This window comes from Ursus maritimus, unplaced genomic scaffold, assembly GCF_017311325.1.
Source record: "Ursus maritimus isolate PB19 unplaced genomic scaffold, ASM1731132v1 scaffold_19, whole genome shotgun sequence".
Taxonomy (NCBI): domain Eukaryota; kingdom Metazoa; phylum Chordata; class Mammalia; order Carnivora; family Ursidae; genus Ursus; species Ursus maritimus.
Window position 1 is genome coordinate 24,266,712 of NW_024424341.1, and position 20,653 is coordinate 24,287,364.

The 20,653-nt window shown below is 38.8% G+C and overlaps 1 protein-coding gene across 1 annotated transcript in view; it reads left to right on the plus strand.

Annotated features, from left to right (window-relative positions):
- Positions 1–14,672, plus strand: part of LOC103673613 (cytochrome b5 type B) — a 36,257-nt gene extending 21,585 nt beyond the window's left edge. Inside the window, exons 4-5 of the mRNA XM_008702407.2 lie at positions 6,934–6,962; positions 10,838–14,672. Of these exons, the coding sequence (XP_008700629.1) occupies positions 6,934–6,962; positions 10,838–10,928 (120 nt within the window). The 3' untranslated portion in view covers positions 10,929–14,672. The remainder of the gene's footprint in view (positions 1–6,933; positions 6,963–10,837) is intronic.
- The last annotated feature ends 5,981 nt before the right edge of the window (positions 14,673–20,653 follow it).

Consider the following 20,653-nt stretch of genomic DNA (forward strand, 5'->3'; position numbering starts at 1 on the left):
AAAAAAAAAAAAAAAAAAAAAAAAAAAAAAAAAAAAAAAGAAGCCTCCCAGAACGTGCTATTCCAGAGTATAAATCAGGAACCTTTCCCCAGTGTTTTGGCAACTATCTTTCACACTGCTTTTGCTACAATAGAGGTAAATAACTGATGGTCACCATTGTTTTCTTGTTAGATTGATAATGTCTTCTGAGGTCCAAGGCCCTGAAATAGTACAAAACTAAAATGTAAAAGCTTAGAAACTACAGATCTGGCAACAGATGCTCTTCTCATCTGGTTCAGTCGTAGATAAGGGACTAGAATTAAAAACCTTTTTGTCTCTGTGAATCTCTTCCTCCCTGGTGTAGTCCCCATGCTGAGAGCCATCAGTCTTCTATTCCTACTTGAGTTAACATTTTTTTGGTCTGCTTTGGATTATGGAAACTCACCTTAAAAACACTTGGGTGTTTTCTGTGCCATTTTGCCTGCCTGTCTACTGTGCGAGTAAGCTGGACACATTTGTGGTCCGTCATGTCTCTCTCTGGGTGATGTGTTCACTTGTGGGTTCGCTGTTTGAGCTGCCGGCAGTTGAGGAGATGAGGTACATACACTAATGCTATCCTGGCATAAGTAGTCAGTACGTTTCATTCATTTATTCAACAGATATTATTTAGGTGACAGTTCAGCTGCTTCAAGTGTCATTACAATGAACAGATTCAGTAACCTGTTTTCCCATTAAAATTTTTGAATGGATAGTACATGATGTACATGGCAAAAAATTGAAATAGTGCAAAAAAGTGTACTTTTATATATACATTTTATATACAAATAATACCTATTATTTATATATAATATTTATTGTATATAATTCATAAATTATGTATATATATACACACATATATAAATAAAATGACTCCCTTCCATCTCCAACTCTCAGTCTCCCTGTTCCCCTTCCTCAGGGGTAGCCAGCTACCATTTTCTTGTTTTCTCTTCCCAAGAGATTCTATGCATTCAAAGATATAAATGGGTGAACAGACAGATTGATCCATTGATCAATCAGTTGATAAGCAGACCAACCATCCCTTCCTTAAAGAATTGCATACTATTCAGTACCTCGTTTCTTTCTACTTAAAATTTTTATCTTAGTGATTGTTCTTTTTTTTTTGGTATAAGAAACCCACTTTATTTTTTTTTCAAATTATTGTTTAAATTCTAGTTACTAAACATACAGTGCAGTTAGTGATTGTTGTTTAACAGTATTCCATAGACAAGACTTGTGATCAGATGGCATTTGCTGTACGTAACAGGATTTGATGTGTTTTTTTGTTTGGTTGGTTTTTTGAAGATTTTATTTATTTATTTGACAGAGAGAGACAGCAGGAGAGGGGAATACAAGCAGGGGGAGTTGGAGAGGGAAAAGCAGGCTCCCCTCTGAGCAGGGAGCCTGACGCGGGGCTTGATCCCAGGACCCTGGCATCATGACCTGACCTGAAGGCAGACGCTTATCGACTGAGCCACCCAGGCGTCCGCTGATGTGTTTTTTAATAACAAATAAGATTGTGCGATGCGTGGGTGGCTCAGTTGATTGAGCGTCTGCCTTCGGCTGGAGTTGTGGTCCCAGGGTCCTGGCTCCCTGCTCAGTGGGGATTCTGCTTCTTCTGCTCCCTCTGCCTACCCCCATGCTCTTTTTCTTCTCTTGCTCTCTCTCTCAAGTAAATAAGTAAAATCTTTTAAAATAATTAGATAAAACAAATAAGATTGTCTCCATAAAGTCTTGACGGTGTTATTTTAAACTTCATTTTGTAAGTTAAGAGTTAACTTTTGAAATCTAGTAAATTCCATGTATGTTAGAAGCTATCTATAAGTTGCATTTAAAGGCAGATACATTTTTTTCTTCCTGATGCTGCTGACTTATACAACAGTTTTCTAGAAAATGTACATAATATTCAGTTTACCTTCTCTTTCATGGGAGAGAAACTAAAAAAGAATACATTGTTTGTAATTATATAATGTAGTTATTTGGTTGCAGCATACCCAGAATTTCCTTCAAAGAATTGTTTAATATTCCTGTCATACATAAAACCTAGTTTATTAATGTTTGAAGTGGTTACGCAGATGCCCTTTAGATAGATGAGTGGTGATTGCTCTTTACCAAATAATTTTGCATGGTTGATTCATTGTTCCTGATTTTGTCTAACATTTCTTTTTTGAAACATAATATTTTGAAATAAAGCATAGAATGTAATGGCCAAATCCATCTTGTAAAACAAAATACCCATTGCTGCAGCATCTCAAGGATTAATGTCTTCTCATAACACTTTATTTAGAAATAGTGTGAAGTTTTGCAAAAGAAGGTGTTAGAAGGATAAGGTAACATCTTTTTCAAATCAGCCCTCCAGTGTTAGAACAAGTTTTTCACTTCTTTGGTCCCAGTAGAAATTATTTTGCGAATGTTGAAATTTTTTCTTCAGTGATGTCTTATATATGTTATCACAGTGGATTCTCGAGAGAGTCGTACAGAGATTTGTCTTGGAGGATGTTTTTCATCTTTGAATTTTGCCCTTATATGCAGGGAAATGTTTTTTACTTGACTGGGCTGACTCTAGGGATGATACATCCTTTACAAGACAGTAATTATTAATACATTGAAGCTTCTTTTTTTTTTTTTTTTTAAAGATTTTATTTATTTATTTGACAGAGATAGAGACAGCCAGCGAGAGAGGGAACACAAGCAGGGGGAGTGGGAGAGGAAGAAGCAGGCTCATAGCAGAGGAGCCTGACGTGGGGCTCGATCCCATAACGCCGGGATCACGCCCTGAGCCGAAGGCAGACGCTTAACCGCTGTGCCACCCAGGCACCCCAATACATTGAAGCTTCTTAAGAAGGCCGTCCTCAAGACCCACATATGGTCATGTCATAGTTGGGACTATAAAATGTGGAAGTCATAGATTTCAGTAGTGAAGCTCTTTAGATTTTAAGAAATACTGAAATTCATATTATGACAGTTCATGCTATAAAGTCCATTGTATTATGGGGGGAAAATCCTTTCCAATAATGTTTGAAACCAAAAATTCCAAAGTTGTTTTTCTAAGTTACTGGCCACATAGAAACCAAAGTGTTCTAAATAAAAAGCTGCAAAAACTAGAGGACCACCCAAATACTCATGAGCTTCCCTGGAGGTGTCATGTGGCTAAAAATCCACTTTTTCCAATTTTAAATACTTGGAATCCTCTTGGAATAGCAAGCATCTAATTTAGGAATTAAAACATAAGCTTCTAAAAAAAAAAAAAAAGCTCCTTATACACCTTGCAATAGATTTCCCTTCTATTTAAACCTCTGAAAGTCTAAACTGTTTAGGCTGAAGGTTCACTTTATAAATGCCCTATGTATATATTTTAATGCATCATAATCTTAATTCACTGTTCCTTAAGCATGTGTTTTCCCATGTTTTTTTCAAAAATGGGTTTCATAGTGAAGCCATGCCCACTGACCCCCAAATCCTTTCGTGTATGTTTGCCAATTGCTACGTTTCTTTGTCGTTCTCTTAACCATATCAAAGAGAGTCCATACTTAGAGTACAGCGCCTCTTGGAATAGTACCTAGAAGAGCATATCTCTGTATACCAGGTGTAAGATAGAAAAATTTACCTGTGGGTAGTGCTCCTTCAATTTTTCCAGAAGTAGGAGAATAGTCTTTCCTTCTCTCTAACCATTAGAAGGCTGCTATTGTAGATTTTGCTAAAATGCCCTTGGGTCAGAAAATTGTGTTGAGTTAATTAAATATGGCTTTAGAATTAGAGTTTATCTGGTCTGAGCCTTTCATTTTATAAGTGAGGAAACTGATTTAGCATTGAACTTGGAAGACTGTAGACAGTTTCAGTTATGAGCAGTTTAATAAAAAGGCTACTCAGATATTAGGATATATTTCCTTTTACCCTGTAGAGTCCGTGTTTATTTTTTTATTATATGAGGGAATGAACGCTTTAATGAACCTCAAACTTGAAGAAACCAAGTTATTCAAACAGTTCATTTCTGTTAATTTTGAACTAAAATCAGAGTAGACTTAAAGCAATTTAGTAGTGCGGAAGTGTATTCCAGAAACATGCATATTGATTACTTGGCAAGGCTTTTAGTAGAAGCACTCTGGATTTGATCTGCTCACTTGTAACTAAAATCATATAGTATTGCAATTACAGCCTTCCATGCCAAAGTTTGAGCAGTCACTGTTCTCCTGACCAAAAATCTTGCATGTAAATTAAGATGTGGGCAAGAACATAACCAGCCAGATATGCCTGAACACATGAGGGAGTAAGTTAAAGTCAATCATAAACTGTAGGAATTTCACTTAAGAATCCATTAGATTGAGCACAGAGCTTTGGAGTGGAAGTGGGAATTGGGGAGCTGTGCATAGAGAGAACGGCGGGGGGGGGGTGTGAAGAAAGGTTTCGTGTGAACAAAACCTTTTCTTTTTAATTTTGTTAGATTAAAAATAACTTACGTGGCTTCTTTCCAAACTTGGCTGAGGTACTTGGCTTCTAAGAGCAGTGCCTTGAACAACTGTTTCATTATAGTTGATTAAAAGTGGAGTCACTGTAGTTTGCCATTTACTTGGCTGTAAGTATCCTAAAGAGAGGGTCCACTTCTTTCTCTTCTCTTTCCTCCAGTGATAGGGAAGTTGGTCTTTTTGCCTCCAGGGATGGAATGATCTTAAAACAGGAATTGAGGTATTTAGGTTTGTTTTTTTTTTTTAAAGTATGTTTAAAAATTTTTATTGCTCATTAGAAACTTTTACAGTTGGAGCATATTATGGTCTTCTCTCTGGTCTTTCTCTCTCTTTGTTTTCTCAGTTGCTTTCTGCATTGTCTGAGGTTCAGTACAGTTAGCACACATCCCAGGCTTTTAGTTGTAAAAGAGGCTAAAGGTTTGAAATTTAGAGAATCCGGTAGTGTGAACTTTGGCTTTTACTATGAGTACAGATTAAACACAGCGCATATATTACTCTATAATGCTTTCATGTAAGCCATTCAAATTGTCCCAGTTCTTTTAATACTGACTGTACCATTTTTTGTTCCAAAATCATTGGTATATATGTAGATAAAGCATAAAAGACCATGGACATTTTCTTGATGAAATTCAGTTATTTCATGGCTACTATAGTGATCTCTTAAAAGGCAACATTATAAATTAATCTGATCCACACACTACCATAACTACTACAACCACCACCTTCCAAATCTATAAAACATTTGCTGTATTTCTCAAAGATTGACTTGTACACGTTTTAATTAACCTGATTCATGGTATTTTAGTAGAGATGTCCCAGATAGCAGTAATCATCAAGGTTTCAAAGAAGGATAGTAGTTTATTAATGTGGTTTATCTGAATCTGTTTATTAAAAGTTTTATTTGCCTGTAGGCTAATTTCTTTCTGGTTTGGGGCATGTATTCATTTGCATGGCAATGTTTTGGGTGTATGAAATTAAAACTCATTTCATGATCTGCACAAAGTATCTAGACCAGTATGTAGGGGTTTTGGAAATTGTTGGTGATTACTGAAAATTGTGGTTAAACAGAGTGAATAGTCTGTGTTCACTAGCATACTTCTACATATTGGCAAAGAGGATATTTTGGGCAGCAGTAACCTCTGCTAATGGGTTTGTCCTCTGGCAGTAAGTTAGCAGGCCTTTTGTGTATATAGCTAATTAATGGACTCAAGGAACTTCATTTGATATTTACTTAAACTGGATTTAAAAATTTTAATAACAGCTTTGTAAGATATAATTCACATACCATCCAGTTTACCTCTTTAAGATGTACCCGTCAGGGGGTTTTAGTATATTCATAGAGCTGTGCCACCATAATCACAATAATTTTGGAACATTTTCATCACTCCAGAAAGAAAACCCATACTATTAGCAGTCATTCCTGTTCCCCTCCAACTCTTCTTCCCCTGCTGCCCTCCCCCTGCCCCCAGCCCTAGGGAACTGCACATCTACTTTCTGCCCCTAGATTTGACTATGCTGGACCTTCTATACCAATGGATTTCTAGAACATTTGTATTATATGTGGTGTTTTGCATCCAGCTCATTTCACTTAGCATAATGTTTTCAAGGTTCATCCGTGTGGAAGCATGGATCAGTACTTCATTACTTTTTATTGCCAGAATTTTGTTTTTAAGGTTATTTTGATTTTTTCCCCCTTAATTGCATTCTTTCCATGTCATTGTTAAATAAGCCCTAGGGTTTCTAATCATAATTTTTATGATTTCAGAGTAACTAGTTCATTTCTAGAAGCCACAAAGCAATCATCTGCATGCTCTAGAGCATTTCACAGTTGATCTACTTGACACTTTTTGATCTTTTGAAATATGTTTTCAGAAAATGTGGTCTTGGGGCACCTGGGTGGCTCAGTCGTTAAGCGTCTGCCTTCGGCTTAGGGTGTGATCCCAGCGTTACGGGATCGAGCCCCACATCAGACTCCTCCGCTGGGAGCCTGCTTCTTCCTCTCTTACTCCCCCTGCTTGTGTTCCCTCTCTCTCTGGCTATCTCTCTCTCCGTCAAATAAATAAAATCTTAAAAAAAAAAAAAAAAAAGAAAGAAAGAAAATGTGGTCTTTGCTATTGCCAGTGGCAAGCCCAGCTGAACTAGACATATCATGATTGCAGCTAGTTCATTTCGATATAGTTTGTATCAATAGCTTTTTTTTTTTTCTTACACGTCTAAGAAAGTTTAGGATATTTTTCTATGCTTTCCTCACTTATTCTTCACTAGGGAGTACCAGTATGTTGTCAGAAATAGAATTCTTGGTCCTCCCAGTGTATTAGGTTTTTGAACATCAAATTGCATGAAAGACGAAGTTCTGTTATTAGCTGCAAAGTTTATATAGATATTCAGGAAGATTTACATACTTATTAATCTTCTTTGTTTTTCTTGGTAACTTTTGAATATGCATCTTCTTCAGGACCCTTTGAAGGATACCCCGTGCAAAAGGTTAGTATATCCTTAATGGACTTCCTTATGCTCAACATGATGTCTGGCAGAGGTTCTTCTGTAAATATACGAGTATAACATAACTTAAGACTACAGTTTAACTTGGGAAGAAAAGGTACAGCTTGGGGAATATAGTTAAGGATATTGTGAAAGTGTTGTATGGTGACAGATGTTAACTACCCTTGTGGTGAGAGCACAGTGTAAGTATGAACTTGTGGAATCACTGTGTTGTACACCTGAAACTAATGTAACATTGTGTTACTGTATTTCAAGTATATGTTAACTATATTTCAATTTTTAAAAAGTATAGTTTAATAGCTAACTCTTTTTTGGCCAAAATTACTGCAAATTCAGTAGTTCCTTACCATTAGCAAAATTAATTTTGACAGTTTCAATCGTTTTGAGTAATCTTGAAAGTTCATGCTTTGAGTAATTTTTAAATCATGTTGTGACATAAATTGGAATCACATTCGGTGAGAGGCCAGTACATGGACAAGTAACTACTGTTAAGCCAAGCCAGCAGTCTCTGCAGCTCAGCCCTGCTCTGCAACTTCCACTTAAAACTTAATCTCATTTAATCCTCACAATCACTCTGTAAGGTGGATGCAATTATTGCATTTTATAGAAGGAAAAAATATGTATTGCATGCGTATTCAGGGATTTGGGTTTTTTTCAAAGGTTCACTTCAAATAGTGGTTTTAGGAATACTATAGTATGAGCTCTGAAAGGTACACATTTGCATCCCTTAAATGTACTTGAGATGACTCAAGTCCTTGGCTTGTAAAAAATCTTTTGAACTATCTGTTTTACCTTTCTGAGACCCCACTTAAAGCATTTCAGAGAAAGTGAGAGAAAATGTGTTGTTCTCCCTCCCCCCCATAAAAATATGGCCTCTTTTTAATTTGTGGTGAAGGACAGAGAATTTAAAAAATTTAAACTTAAGAGGAAACTATTAATAAATTTGCCTTCCTTAATGTTAAGGTCTTATGCTCAGCCGAATACTCCAGAGAGTATTTGAAAACACAAGCCCTAAACTTGAAGTAGACTTAGGCTTCACATAACACTTGTTAAGAATTAGTACAGGGGGGGCGCCTGGGTGGCACAGCGGTTAAGCGTCTGCCTTTGGCTCAGGGCGTGATCCCGGCGTTATGGGATCGAGCCCCACATCAGGCTCTTCCGCTATGAGCCTGCTTCTTCCTCTCCCACTCCCCCTGCTTGTGTTCCCTCTCTCGCTGGCTGTCTCTATCTCTGTCGAATAAATAAATAAAATCTTTAAAAAAAAAAAAAAAAAAAAAAGAATTAGTACAGGGGTGCCTGGGTGGCTCAGTCAGTTAAGCATCCAGTTTGGTTTCAGCTCAGGTCATGATCTCATGTGTCATGAGATCGAGCCCAGTGTTGTGCTCCATGCTCAAAGGGAAGTCTGCTTGAGATTCTCTTGCTCTGCCCCTGCCCCCATTCATGTGCTTTCTCTCTGTCTCTAAAATAAATACATCTTTAAAAAAAAATTATGCAGAATACATAAAGAATTCCTACAAATCAATTTAAAAAAATTTAGTAGAATATGAGAAAAAGACTTAAGCACTTCACAGAAGAGGAAACCCAAATATTGGCACATGAAAAAAAAAGATTTTAATTTCATTTGTTATCCGAGAGATGTAAATTAAAATCATAAGGTAGGGGCCCCTGGGTAGCTCAGTTGGTTAAGTGTCCGACTCTTGGTTTTTGCTCAGGTCATCATCTGAGGGTCGTGAGATCTAGCCCCGAGCTGGCTCCTCGCTCAGTGGGGAGTCTGCTTGAGATTCTTTCCCTCTCCCTCTGCCCCTCCCCCTGCTTGTGCATGTGCGCTCTTTTTCCCTCTCTCAAATAAATAAAATCTTTAAAAAATAATAAAATCATAAGATACATGATGACTACCAGGTTGGCAAAAATTGAAAATTCTACAAATAAGAGGAGTTGTTGAAGAAGTGGATCGCCAAGGTTCTTAGGTCTTCTTAGGGGAGCGTAAATAGGTACAATCACTTTGGAAAAGAATTTGGCATTATCTAGTAAATTTGGCAATGTGAATAACTTTTGACCCAGAAATTCCATTTCTAGGGATATATTCGAGAGAAATGTGTGCACAAGTATGCCAGGAAACACATACTAGAATGTTCATAACAGCAAAGTACTGGAAACAACCCAAATAACCATTCCTTAATAAAATGAATCCAAGACATAATAAAATAAAATGAATGAATCCATTCTGGTATATTCATAAAATTCTGGTATATGCCTAGAGTGGAATATGCTACAAAGCAATAAAAACGAATGAGTCACCACTGCATGCAGTAACCTGAGCAGATCTCCAAAAGAGCGTTCTGTCTTCCGGCCAAGAAGTTACTGTTGCACCTAAAACTCTTCTGGTGCAGCATAAATCCATTTCCTCTGCTTCTATCCCAGTGACAGTTAAGTATTACAAAGGGTTGTATGAGGGCTGGTGGTCGACCATTCTCAGTCTTTTGTACGGAAGAATTTCTCTTCAGTGTTTTCTCAAGGACCCTACTTTTGTCTCCTGTGGTGGTTCTCCGAGATACCTGAATTGATTACCTTTCTGGGGACATTACTTCAAAGTTCCCATGTGCCATAGTGCTGTTGTACATGCCAGTTTGCTTGCTTTCTTTTTTTACACAAAGCTCCTTGGCTGACATTCTAAACTTCTCTGGGGCAGCTTTCGGCCATACTTAAATGTGCAAAGTGCCAGGCATGTTTAGGCAAGGAGAATCATTTTTGTTATTGAAACTCAGCCAGTTTTATTGGCTTCAAAACCTTTTAATACCAAGGCTACGTATGTCTTAGTAGAGGGACATACAGGTCATTTGGATCATGGAAAAATGACATTTTAAAACAATCAGTGCTTATGAGCTGAATAGAGAAGAATTATTTTAAGGAGAGTGACAACTACCCCAGCATGCCTAAGGAAAGTCTCTTACAGGACTTCTCAAGCCAACTGCCATTTATTTAACTTTATTTGACTTTTTTCCCCCTAAAGATTTATTTATTTATTTTAGAGAGAGAGCAGGAGGGAAAGGGAGAAAGAGAATCTCAAGCAGGCTTGATCAGGTTTCGATCCCAAGACCCTGAGATCACGACCTGAGCCAAAACCAAGAGTTGGTTGCTTAACCGACTGAGCCACCCAGGCACCCCAACTTTTAAGCCAACTGCCATTTATTTATTTAACTTTTCAGTATGTTCTTTGTGGGTGTGTATCCTTGTTAGTGTCCAAACTTAACTAGAGATTTAGAGGATGGGTCTGGAATCAGACCGGTTGACTCAATTCACTTTGTGATTTGGGGTACAAGGCTTGTATTCTCTATGTATACGAGAGTAATAGTAGTACCTACCTATTTCATAGGGTGGTTGTGAGGATTAAATTTAGAAAATATATGTGAGACAGATATAACATTGCCAATAGTTGTATTAAACAGTATTGCTTTTAAATTTGTAATTATATCTATAAAATGGTGGCTTTTTGTCCTGTTTAAAAATATTAATTGTAGAATATGTAAAAAACAAAGCACGAAGAAGAAAAATTTAAGCCATCAATAATCCAGAAATAACCACTACTTGTCTTTGTAAAAACATAAAGAGGTGTGTATATATTTTTTAGTATCGCACTGTGCATTCTGTTTTTAATCTTTTTTAAATTATTGTTGAATATTGTCATGCCAATCCAGATTTTTATTTTTTTTCCTGCTACTTGGGTGATAAAAGCAGTTAAACTTCCCAAAGTAAATCAAAACTCTTTGCTCATAAAAATATTAAAATGTGGGTGTTGAAAGATAGCAAATATTTGTTATCAGGTGTTCACGGCTTCATTGCTTTCCCCCCACTTCTAGTTGCTGGTCATACTGGATTTTGCCCATCCTAGGCGCTATTGTCTTAGGTTTCCTGTATCGTTACTACACGGCGGAAAGCAAATCCTCCTGAGGAGACCATGTGGAAGTTGGAAAGCATATCCATTGGGAGTGCGAGCTAGAGACTTGTTTGGAGGCCGAGCGATGCCCTCTTCTCGAATCCTGCTGGGTGTGTGCTTCCCCCTTGGAGCCCAAATGGTTGGCCAGACATCCAGCCCTGACCTGGGGCCAGTGTCCTTCATTTCCCAGAGCCTTACTCCCAAAGCACCTGCTCATTGTTCTGTGTCCCTGCCAGTGGCCCCTCTCTCCACTGGCTTCCACCAGCCCCTTTGTGTTCCCAAACTTGGTTTTATAGTTACAATCCATATGTCCTAGTGACATTGTACTTTGGTAGAAATGCCTGCTTTCCAATTCTTTGAATGCTCATTAGATATTCTTAACAGGGCAACACACTCTGATTTTGAAGCTTTCCTTTTTCCATTTTTCCTTGAAGTAAATATATATATGTATATATATATTTAGTTCTGACTTAATTCTGTTATTTATCGTAAGGGGTTTCATTAATGAAGTAAAGTTGCACACCTATGATTTAAAACAAAACTGCCAAATGATCTCGTTCCTTGTTTATATTTGTTCAGACTAGGAAGGACCATGAAATCCTGCCCTCCCTCCTGAGCCTAGTGCAGCAGGTCGCTCTTGCTGCCCGCCCCCCAAGTCTGCCAAGTGGTGCTGGACAGAACTGTGCTTCCGTTGTATTTCTTGGGAGTGGTGAGAAAGAGGGAAGGGGAGAGGTGAATTGGGGTGGTAGGGTGAATTCCTAGTCCTTTCTTTCGCAAAATATTGAAGACACTACTTTAGGACGGGAGTGTAGGAAAAGCACCAAAGACTTCATTCTTTTCTTTTTCTCTCTCTCTCTCTCTCCTTCTCTCCTTCCTCCCTCCCTTCCTTCCTTCCTTCCTTCCTTCCTTCCTTCCTTCCTTCCTTCCTCACCTAAAGACGTCATGCTCTACTTTGGTGTGGCACCACTTTCCAGCCATCTTCTTTCTTTTCCCCCCAACTGTCTTTTATTGATTGAGATACAAATTTATAAGTCTATCTGTAGAACTTCACCAGGGATTTTTTAATTGATTGATGAGCAAACTTTTTCATTCCCCATTTTACAAAAGCAAGAAAGTCCAACTTGATCAAAGATAGAGTACCTGATCTGCTGTTAGCCCCAGTTAAAGAATTTCCATAGTAAGGTGGCCTTCGAAAGGGGGAGAGCGTAACAAGAGAATGTTTTCCATTTCATCCAGATTTTACCTCTGTGGCTCCAATTTGTGGTTTTGTTGTTTTTCCATTGAGGGGGAAAAGAAAAAAAAACCCAACCAACTAGTAGTTTTATTCCTTGGATGAGTGTTTAATTGAATAGCAGGTCATTATTGAGAATTCTGTGAGTGTTTCTTCTTGGTTCAGGAATTTCTCTGGCTTACTTGACTTTTTTTTTTCCCTGTGGAAGCACCTGAGGAGACAGCGTACAGGCTGTTTTCTGCCAACAACTGTTTGTGGTGATTTCCCCCCCCCCATCTTTTAAGGATTACCAGTCTGCTTCTGAGCCATTGTCCTATGCAGCAAGGAGCGGCTTAGTTCCAGAAGGACCATGGACACTACTCAGTATCTACCCCCTCCCCACTTCCAACTTGCCACGGACTTGACAAGACAGGAAAGTGGCCCGCAAAGCACCGTCTGCCCATGCAAACTATTTACGAAAAGGTTCAACCCAGGTCCCGCAGTTGAGTGAGTTCAGAATTCATCAAAATAATATTAGCCTTGTATTTGCACACTTGGATATGATATTATGAAGAAATTTTAGGGCATTTTGGCAGATTTATATATCAAGGAAATGGGAATAGTTGAACTTTTATCTTTAGAAAATATTTTTTATAAGATGCCACTTTTAGACAATTTATTGAAAAAAACCTTTGGTTATTATGTAACAAAAGTGGTGTGACTATTTATGCTCCTCCCATTTGAAGGCATAAGGAAGGGCTGCCTTGAATAAGAATTGGTATTTAATTGCTGTAATAATTAAGCTGCATGATTACATGGGCCACATTGGGTAGAAATGAAGAACAAAGGAGTATTGAGGAACTGGAAGGGAACATTCAGGGTGAAACTAAGCCAGCAGATAACTTGGATCAATTAAAAGTATGTTGGCAGTTTCCAAAATTAGATGAAAAACATCTGGTTTATAAGAAATGTTAAAGAGTGATAGTCTTAAGTAAAATTGGTGGGCTTTTTTTTTTTTTTAATATTTTTAGGGTGAACACCAACACGAAAGATATGTTTTTCTATTTCATATTGGTCGTCTTTTCCTGTTTCTCTCTGGACTTTTTACTCGGAGCCAGAGGAAAAGATTTTCAGACTTGGTCTCTACCGTCCATGAAATCCATCCAACACCCTGGGCTTCTTTTGATCTACTCCTGATGTCACTTTGTATTAGAAAAAACACATTTGGGTCCATTTGCTGTTAATCTGCTGCCTACATAAACAGCCAGGCGAAAGGTAGAGCTAGTGTCCGAATTTGCAGAGGTTTTTCTAAACAATCAAATAATACAGTATGTTAGTCAAGTCCATCAAAAGGACTTGTTTTAAGAGATAGACTCAAATTCTCAAAACAGTCTCGGCATTGGTAGGTCACGAAAACCCATCTGGAGAGCAAGTGGAGCCAGTCCCTGTTGGCTGACGTGGCCCCCAAGCGCTGGTCTCTGGGGGGGGGGGGTTGTTGATTCCCAAGGAGGACTGGCTGCTGCAGCACACTACACTGTACACGTGACAGCTGGAGGTCACAAAAGGAGGAGACGAGGGAAAATGTGTGCTGCCCACGTGGGGATGTGAGTGCCAGGTCTCCAAAATTTCCTAGCCCCTGTCCTTTAGTAATTGGTTTTGGTGTCTAAACGACTCCACATTTGTAAAGACAAGAAAGTGGTGGGGATAAAGTTGGTATTGTGTTTAGTTCTTTTGCAACCTTTTAAGCAGAAACAAAAATCCATTGGAACCTATAATTTGAGCCTGTAAAGTTCTTCGAGCAGTTGCCATAAATGCATATGTTGTGAGATAAGAGCATTGTTGAGTTTATAGTCATTGACTTCCGATGTGGAGCAATCAGAAATGCTTTATAGGCCAGTTGTATCATTACTTATGGTATCTCATGCTTCAAATCTCAAGTGATACTTATCTGGTTAAATTCCATTTTAGGAGAATGAAATGCGGAGCATTAACGTTCATTACTTCCTTCCCTGGGAGAAATGGAATCAGACATGCCTTGTCTCAACAAGAGATTGGTTTTTTTTTGTTTTTTTTTTTTTTGGTTTTTTGGTTTTGTTTTTTTTAAACCATCTCACTCTGTTGCCAAATATCATGAAAGTAATGGGGAGTTTAGTTCACATTTGGCTGTTCTGTGAAATGGCCTGGTTTGGAATTTGTGGGGGTGATTTCAGAGGGAGGTTCCAGAAAGCAGAGAGGTATTTGTCAAGTTACCTACCCAATATCTAGCATCTTACTCATATAAGTTTTAGGAGCTGCTCTTTTCTTGTACCCAAATTCTACATGTGCTCGTTGGGCAAAATGTCATGATTATTTAACTTACTTTCTTTTTACTTCACCCTCAACTGTGAACGAGTAATATTAACATTCCTTTTGTGTATTCAGTAATGGAGTTTGTTTACCTATTTTATTTCAGCGTATTTTGAACAAAGATCTTTGTCTCTTTCTGCTGGAATGTGCACACAGTGAATGTTTGTTAGAACTACACACAATAAAGATACTGTTTTCCTTTTCTTGCCCCAACTACAGTTATTAATTTTTTTTTTTTAAAGCAGAAGTGTTGGCTCTGTAATCCTAAGGTGTTCTGGAAGAAAAGAATTTGAGAAGCATGAAAGTCCCCTATATCTGTGCTAATATTGGGGTTAGTGTAACTTGATGGGGAGTTCTGTGGTTCTTCAATGGTCCTTCTCCTGCTCTTTCTTTGAAATTAGTCGCTCAGTTGATAATCACAAGAGGCAAAAATCAAGACTTTTGCTGTATTAATTGGGACGTGAAATGGCAACCAAGTAGACCAGTTGGGAGTTCTGTTTTTACTGAAACCTGGTAAAGAGAAGCCAGTACAAGGTAATAATATTTTGTTATCTGCAATGCCAGTCTTCAAATGATTGTTTTTCTTGGAAATAGCTAAAGTGTTGGGGAAAATTAAACACCGAGATTGAAGTTCTAGCGACTGTGTTAATTAAACAAGGGAAATAAACAATTCTTATAATTATCTTTAAAACATACTGATAGCCTTCTAACATTACTAATGAGACATCGTTCATTAGGGCTTGGTTATTTCACTGTCACATGAATTACTAACAGGAAAGGATAGGCCCATTCTTACTACTAGTGTTCGAATCTAATGTTTAATCTCCAGTCCTAATAATTTGTATGGCTGCACTGTTCATGAACTGTTCATGATACTGAATATTTGGCAGGTGCTTAACAAACCCTGGTTTATTCCTGAAAGCCTGAGGTAGAAGATTGGGATTCCAATTATGTAAATTTAAGGTAAGAAATACCCACACAGTCTACTAAAGTGTTGGTAATTGTAGGTATTTTTGATAACCTAACATTAATTATCTTAATAGATACCTGTAGTGTGTATTGAAAGGACCACTCAGCTTAATCACATATATTCCAGCGTTGAAAAAACTTAATTTTTTTTTTTTAAGATTTTATTTATTTATTCGACAGAGAGAGACAGCCAGCGAGAGACGGAACACAAGCAGGGGGAGTGGGAGAGGAAGAAGCAGGCTCATAGCGGAGGAGCCTGATGTGGGGCTCGATCCCACAACGCTGGGATCACGCCCTGAGCCAAAGGCAGATGCTTAACCACTGTGCCACCCAGGCGCCCCGAAAAAACTTAAATTTTTTTTTTTTAACTTAATTTTTTTAAGACTTTTTTTTTTTTTTAAGTAATCTCTGCACCCAGCGTGGGGGCTGAACTCAAAACCTCAAGACCAAGAGTTGCACGCTCTACCAACTGAGCCAGCCAGGCGCCCCTAAAAAACTTAATTCTTTCATAAAGCATCCAGGAAAGACTAGAGTTGCTGTCAAATAAAACATGAAGATACAGCTATAATACTCTTTATCATTTGTGTGCCACCTACTATGTGCCATGTAGTACCTGTGAAAGCATTTCCGATCCTTACCCTTATAGCATCTTTACACAGTAGATGGGGATATCTGAATTTTGCAACAACTTGCCTGAGGCCACACAGCTAAGATGAAAGCTAGATTTTAGATCCAAATCTATCCCTAAACTCTCCATTTCCTCTATTGATGGTTCTCATATAAAAACTAAACCACAACTGTATAAGAATAATGTACTTGGTAAATCTACTAATTCTCATAGGTAAGTGTTTATGATCAATGAAATGGGATCAATAATAATCATTTTCTCTGAATTAGTAGTTACTAAAAAATGGACACGGTCTTAGGAGTCCCTGAAAAATCTTGGTTGTTGAAGAGATCCTGTTGTTTCACTGGAAACAACTTATTTAAAATGATCCTTGTAGGGGTGCCTGGGTGGCTCAGTCAGTTAAGTATGTCCCTGCAGCTCAGGTCATGATCCCAGTGGGATGGAGCTCCGTGTCAGGTTCCCTGCTCAGCAGGCAGCCTGCTTCTCCCTCTACCTCTGCCTGCAGCTCTCCCTGCTTGTGCTTTCTCTCTGTCAAATAAGTAAATAAAATCTTAAAAATAAAATAAAATGATCCTTGCATCCCTTGCAAAAATAGTCTCTTAAAAAAACAGTTAATGAGAATTTAGATTTGAACTACGTTATTAGAAACAACTTTTTTAAAAGATGTTTTTAAAGATTTATCTATTTACTTTAGAGAGAGCACATGCAAACGAGCAGGGGGAGGGGCAGAAGGGGAGAGAATCCTGAAGCCGACTCCGCACTGAGCACAGAGCCCGATACAGGGCTCAGTCTCAACGACCCTGAGCTCATGACTTGAGCTGAAACCAAGAGTCACACATGCCCAACTGACTGAGCCACCCACACGTCCCTAAATTTATCGTTTTTAAATGGGAAGTAATTGATAATTGGTTGGCTTGAATTTAGCCTCTTCTGAACCTATCTCTGCAAATCATGTGGACATCTGAGAAGTGGAAAGCCTGTACTTTGTGCCATATACCATAAGATTTGGAAACTGTCATTTCTAGCTTTTGAGATTGTTACATCATGAAAAGATGATTCGGTTGAAGTCTGATCAAAGGAAGCACAACGTAACACAAATAACAAATGCTGTTTGTTACAAGTGTGACATGGCATTTTTGGTTTTTGGTTTTTGGTTTTTGCCAGCCTCAAAAGCAGTTCGCTCCCGTTTGCTCCTGGTCCTAATCTCTGTCACTGAAACACTGATGTTAACTTTAGAACCACATGAACCGGGAAACAGAAAAATGAAAAAACCCAGGTGCCTGAATTTCACTTTTCCTTAGAGAAGCTTACTTCTGAGATTTTTTTCCCCTAGCTTCCTCATCTGAGTTTTTCAGAAAGGGGAGGTGGTGTTACATTACAGAGCAACAGGATGGTGTCCACAGTAAAAATGAAGCTTCTCACAAATCTGCCCCCTGACAGAACTACCCCAAAAGTCTGATAATCAGGAACAAATAGAGAAATGGGGGAAACTATAGCCTGAACAGCACAGGAAGATGAGCTTTCCAAGACTCCCAGTTGGATCCCCTTTTTTCCCTGACTCTTTTTTTTTTTTTAAGATTTTATTTATTTATTTGATAGAGAGATAGCCAACGAGAGAGGGAACACAAACGGGGAGTGGGAGAGGAAGAAGCAGGCTCCCAGTGGAGGAGCCTGATGTGGGGCTCAATCCCGGAACGCTGGGATCACGCCCTGAGCCAAAGGCAGATGCCTAACGACTGAGCCACCCAGGCGCCCCTTTTCCCTGAACTCTTTAAAAAATCTTTTTTGAGTTTTTTCTTAGTTCTTATTGTAACCCCTGCCCTGCCGTTCATTAAACGACTTGGCCTTATGTTTTACTAATAAATTATAAGATAACACCTCAGCTATGCTTCTCTTCGTTTTAAAGTATTGTGGTACAAAAATGTACCCTTTAGTCTGTCCTAGAAAACATTTGGGAAAAGTAAAGCCCATTTGTTTATGATCTGGACCATCCATATAAACTAGTGCAGTTCTGTTTGAACATCTTTGTTGACCTTCGTTTAAGGCTAAATTCTACCTCTGGACCTTTCATGTATGAGTCAGTAGATTTGTTTTTTGTCTTAAGCTCATTCAGATTTGGTTTCTGAGACCCGTATACTGACCGCTATGGCCTCTGCAATTTATCTGACCTTAAATGCCTGCCTTGGTAATGATGTCTTTGTAAGGCTTCTGCCTCTCCGAAGTATACCCTAGCTCTCATAGGGCAGAAACTCATTTTTTGTTCTGTGCTAAGTATCTTTGGAAAGAAGAAATACTCTTCACTTAAAAAAGATACACAGATTTTTTTTCTTTTCTTCCCCCCCCCCCAAAGATTGCATTTATTTATTTATGAGAGAGCGGGAGAGAGAGCGGGCTCAACCCAGGACCCCGAGATCAGGACTTGAGCCAGAGTCAGAGGCCTCACTGACTGAGCCACCCAGGTGCCCCCCCCCCTTTTTAGGTAGGCTCCACACCCACTGTGGAGCCCAATGTCAGTCTTGAACTCACAACCCTAAGATCAAGACCTGAGCTGAGATCAAGAGTCAGGTGCTTAATGGACTGAGTCATAAAGGCACCCTAATTTTTTTTTCATAGGATAAGATAAAGAGACCTTTTTAAGCTAATATAGGTAAAAGGGAATCTACTTGTTATGAATCAGTTATGAATACCTGATGGAACTCAAGGGTAAATAGGAAGCATAGCTGGACTTCAGGAGCAACTAGGACTAGAAATCAGAAGATCAGTAGCAATCCAGGTGGCTATATTAATTTCCAGTCCAAATGCCTCATGGAAATTAATTCCTAGAAATAAGAATGTAGTCGGTCAGATAGTATGCCAGTGTCCACTTCTGGTCCCATCAAGGGCATGGGGACCCAGGTTTGGGGATCATAAGGGAAGCAGTTACCTAAAGCAGATACCATAATCACACACACTGTGTGTGTGTGTGTATTCAGGTGTCTTCAGTAATGGACTGTGACCTCGGAAGGGTCTTCTGCATCTCTCGGGGTGCCCTGCATTAAGCTGGGCCATAGGGAAGGCTAAGTACATTCAGTATGATTTATAACACTGTCTGAATGAACAACCGTAGCCAGATTTGCTGAAGAACTATCTAGGACTCCCAAGTAGAATTTTAAGATGAATCCCAATGTTGCCCACATCACTAACAACCAAAAACCCCATTCACTCCTGCATGCCCACAAGCCATCCTGTTTTCTCTGTAAATAGATTCAGCTGCCAGTATTTATTGGTTTCATATAAATATTTTAAGTTTTATTTTTTTAGAACAGTTAAGTTTAGAGAAAAATTGTGCAGATAGTACAGAGGGTTCTCATGAGGTGGGCACCCGTTTTCCCCTATGAACAGCTTATATTAGTGTGATACATTTTTATAATTAATGATTTAATATCAGTTTATTAAAGTCCATACTTTATTCATATTTCCTCACATTTTACATAATGTCTTTTTTTTTTTAACTTCAGAGTAGCACTTCACATTTATTTTTTTCTTAAAGATTTTATTTATTTATTTGACAGAGATAGACAGCCAGCGAGAGAGGGAACACAAGCAGGGGGAGTGGGAGAGGAAGAAGCAGGCTCATAGTGGAGGAGCCTGATGTGGGGCTCGATCCCACAACGCCAGGATCACGCCCTGAGCCGAAGGCAGACGCTTAACCGCTGTGCCACCCAGGCACCCCAGCACTTCACATTTAGTCATCGTTTTCTTTGGCTCCTCTTGACTGTGACAGTTACTCGGACTCTTGTTTTTGATGACCTTGACAATTTTGAGGAGTACCAGTTACGTACATTGTAGGATGCCCTCTATTGGAACTTGATATTTTTATTATAATAGACTGAGGTTGTAGTGTTGTGGGAGGGGGTGGGAGGTGGAAGGAAGGCTGCAGAGGTAAATTGCTGTTTTTTTTTATCACATCAAAGGTATGTACTATCAATATGACCTAGCACTGTTGATGTTGACCTTCATCAATGGTCTGAGGTAGCATTTATTAGGTTTCTTTACTGTAAAGTTATTCATTGGAAGGAACTTTTCATACTGCTCCATTTTGGAAGGAAGTCACTATGGGCAGCCCGCACTTGAGAAACAGGGAGTTTGTTCACCCCTTGAGGGTGAAGTAGCTACATAAATTATTTGTAGTTCTTCCTCATGGAAGCTTGGTTCACAGAATTTTCTACTTGATTCGTCTTTAGATTTTTTTTTTTAAGATTTATTTATTAAAGACAGAGCATGAACAGTGGGAGGGGCAGAGGGAGAGAATCTCAAGCAGACGCCCTGCTGAGCACAGAGCCCGACACAGGTCTTGATCTCACAACCCTGAGATCTTGACTTCTGCCAAAATCAAGTGTCTGATGCTTAACCGACTGTGCCACCCAGATGCCCCTAGAGTTTTTTTAAGTTTATTTAAGGAATCTCTGCACCCAACATGGGGCTCAAACTCATGACCCCAAGATCAAGAGTCACATGCTCTCCTGACTGAGCCAGCCAGGTGCCCCTTTAGATTATTTTTTGATCACCCTAAAAAAATAATGGGGTTCTGACTGAACATAGTAGTT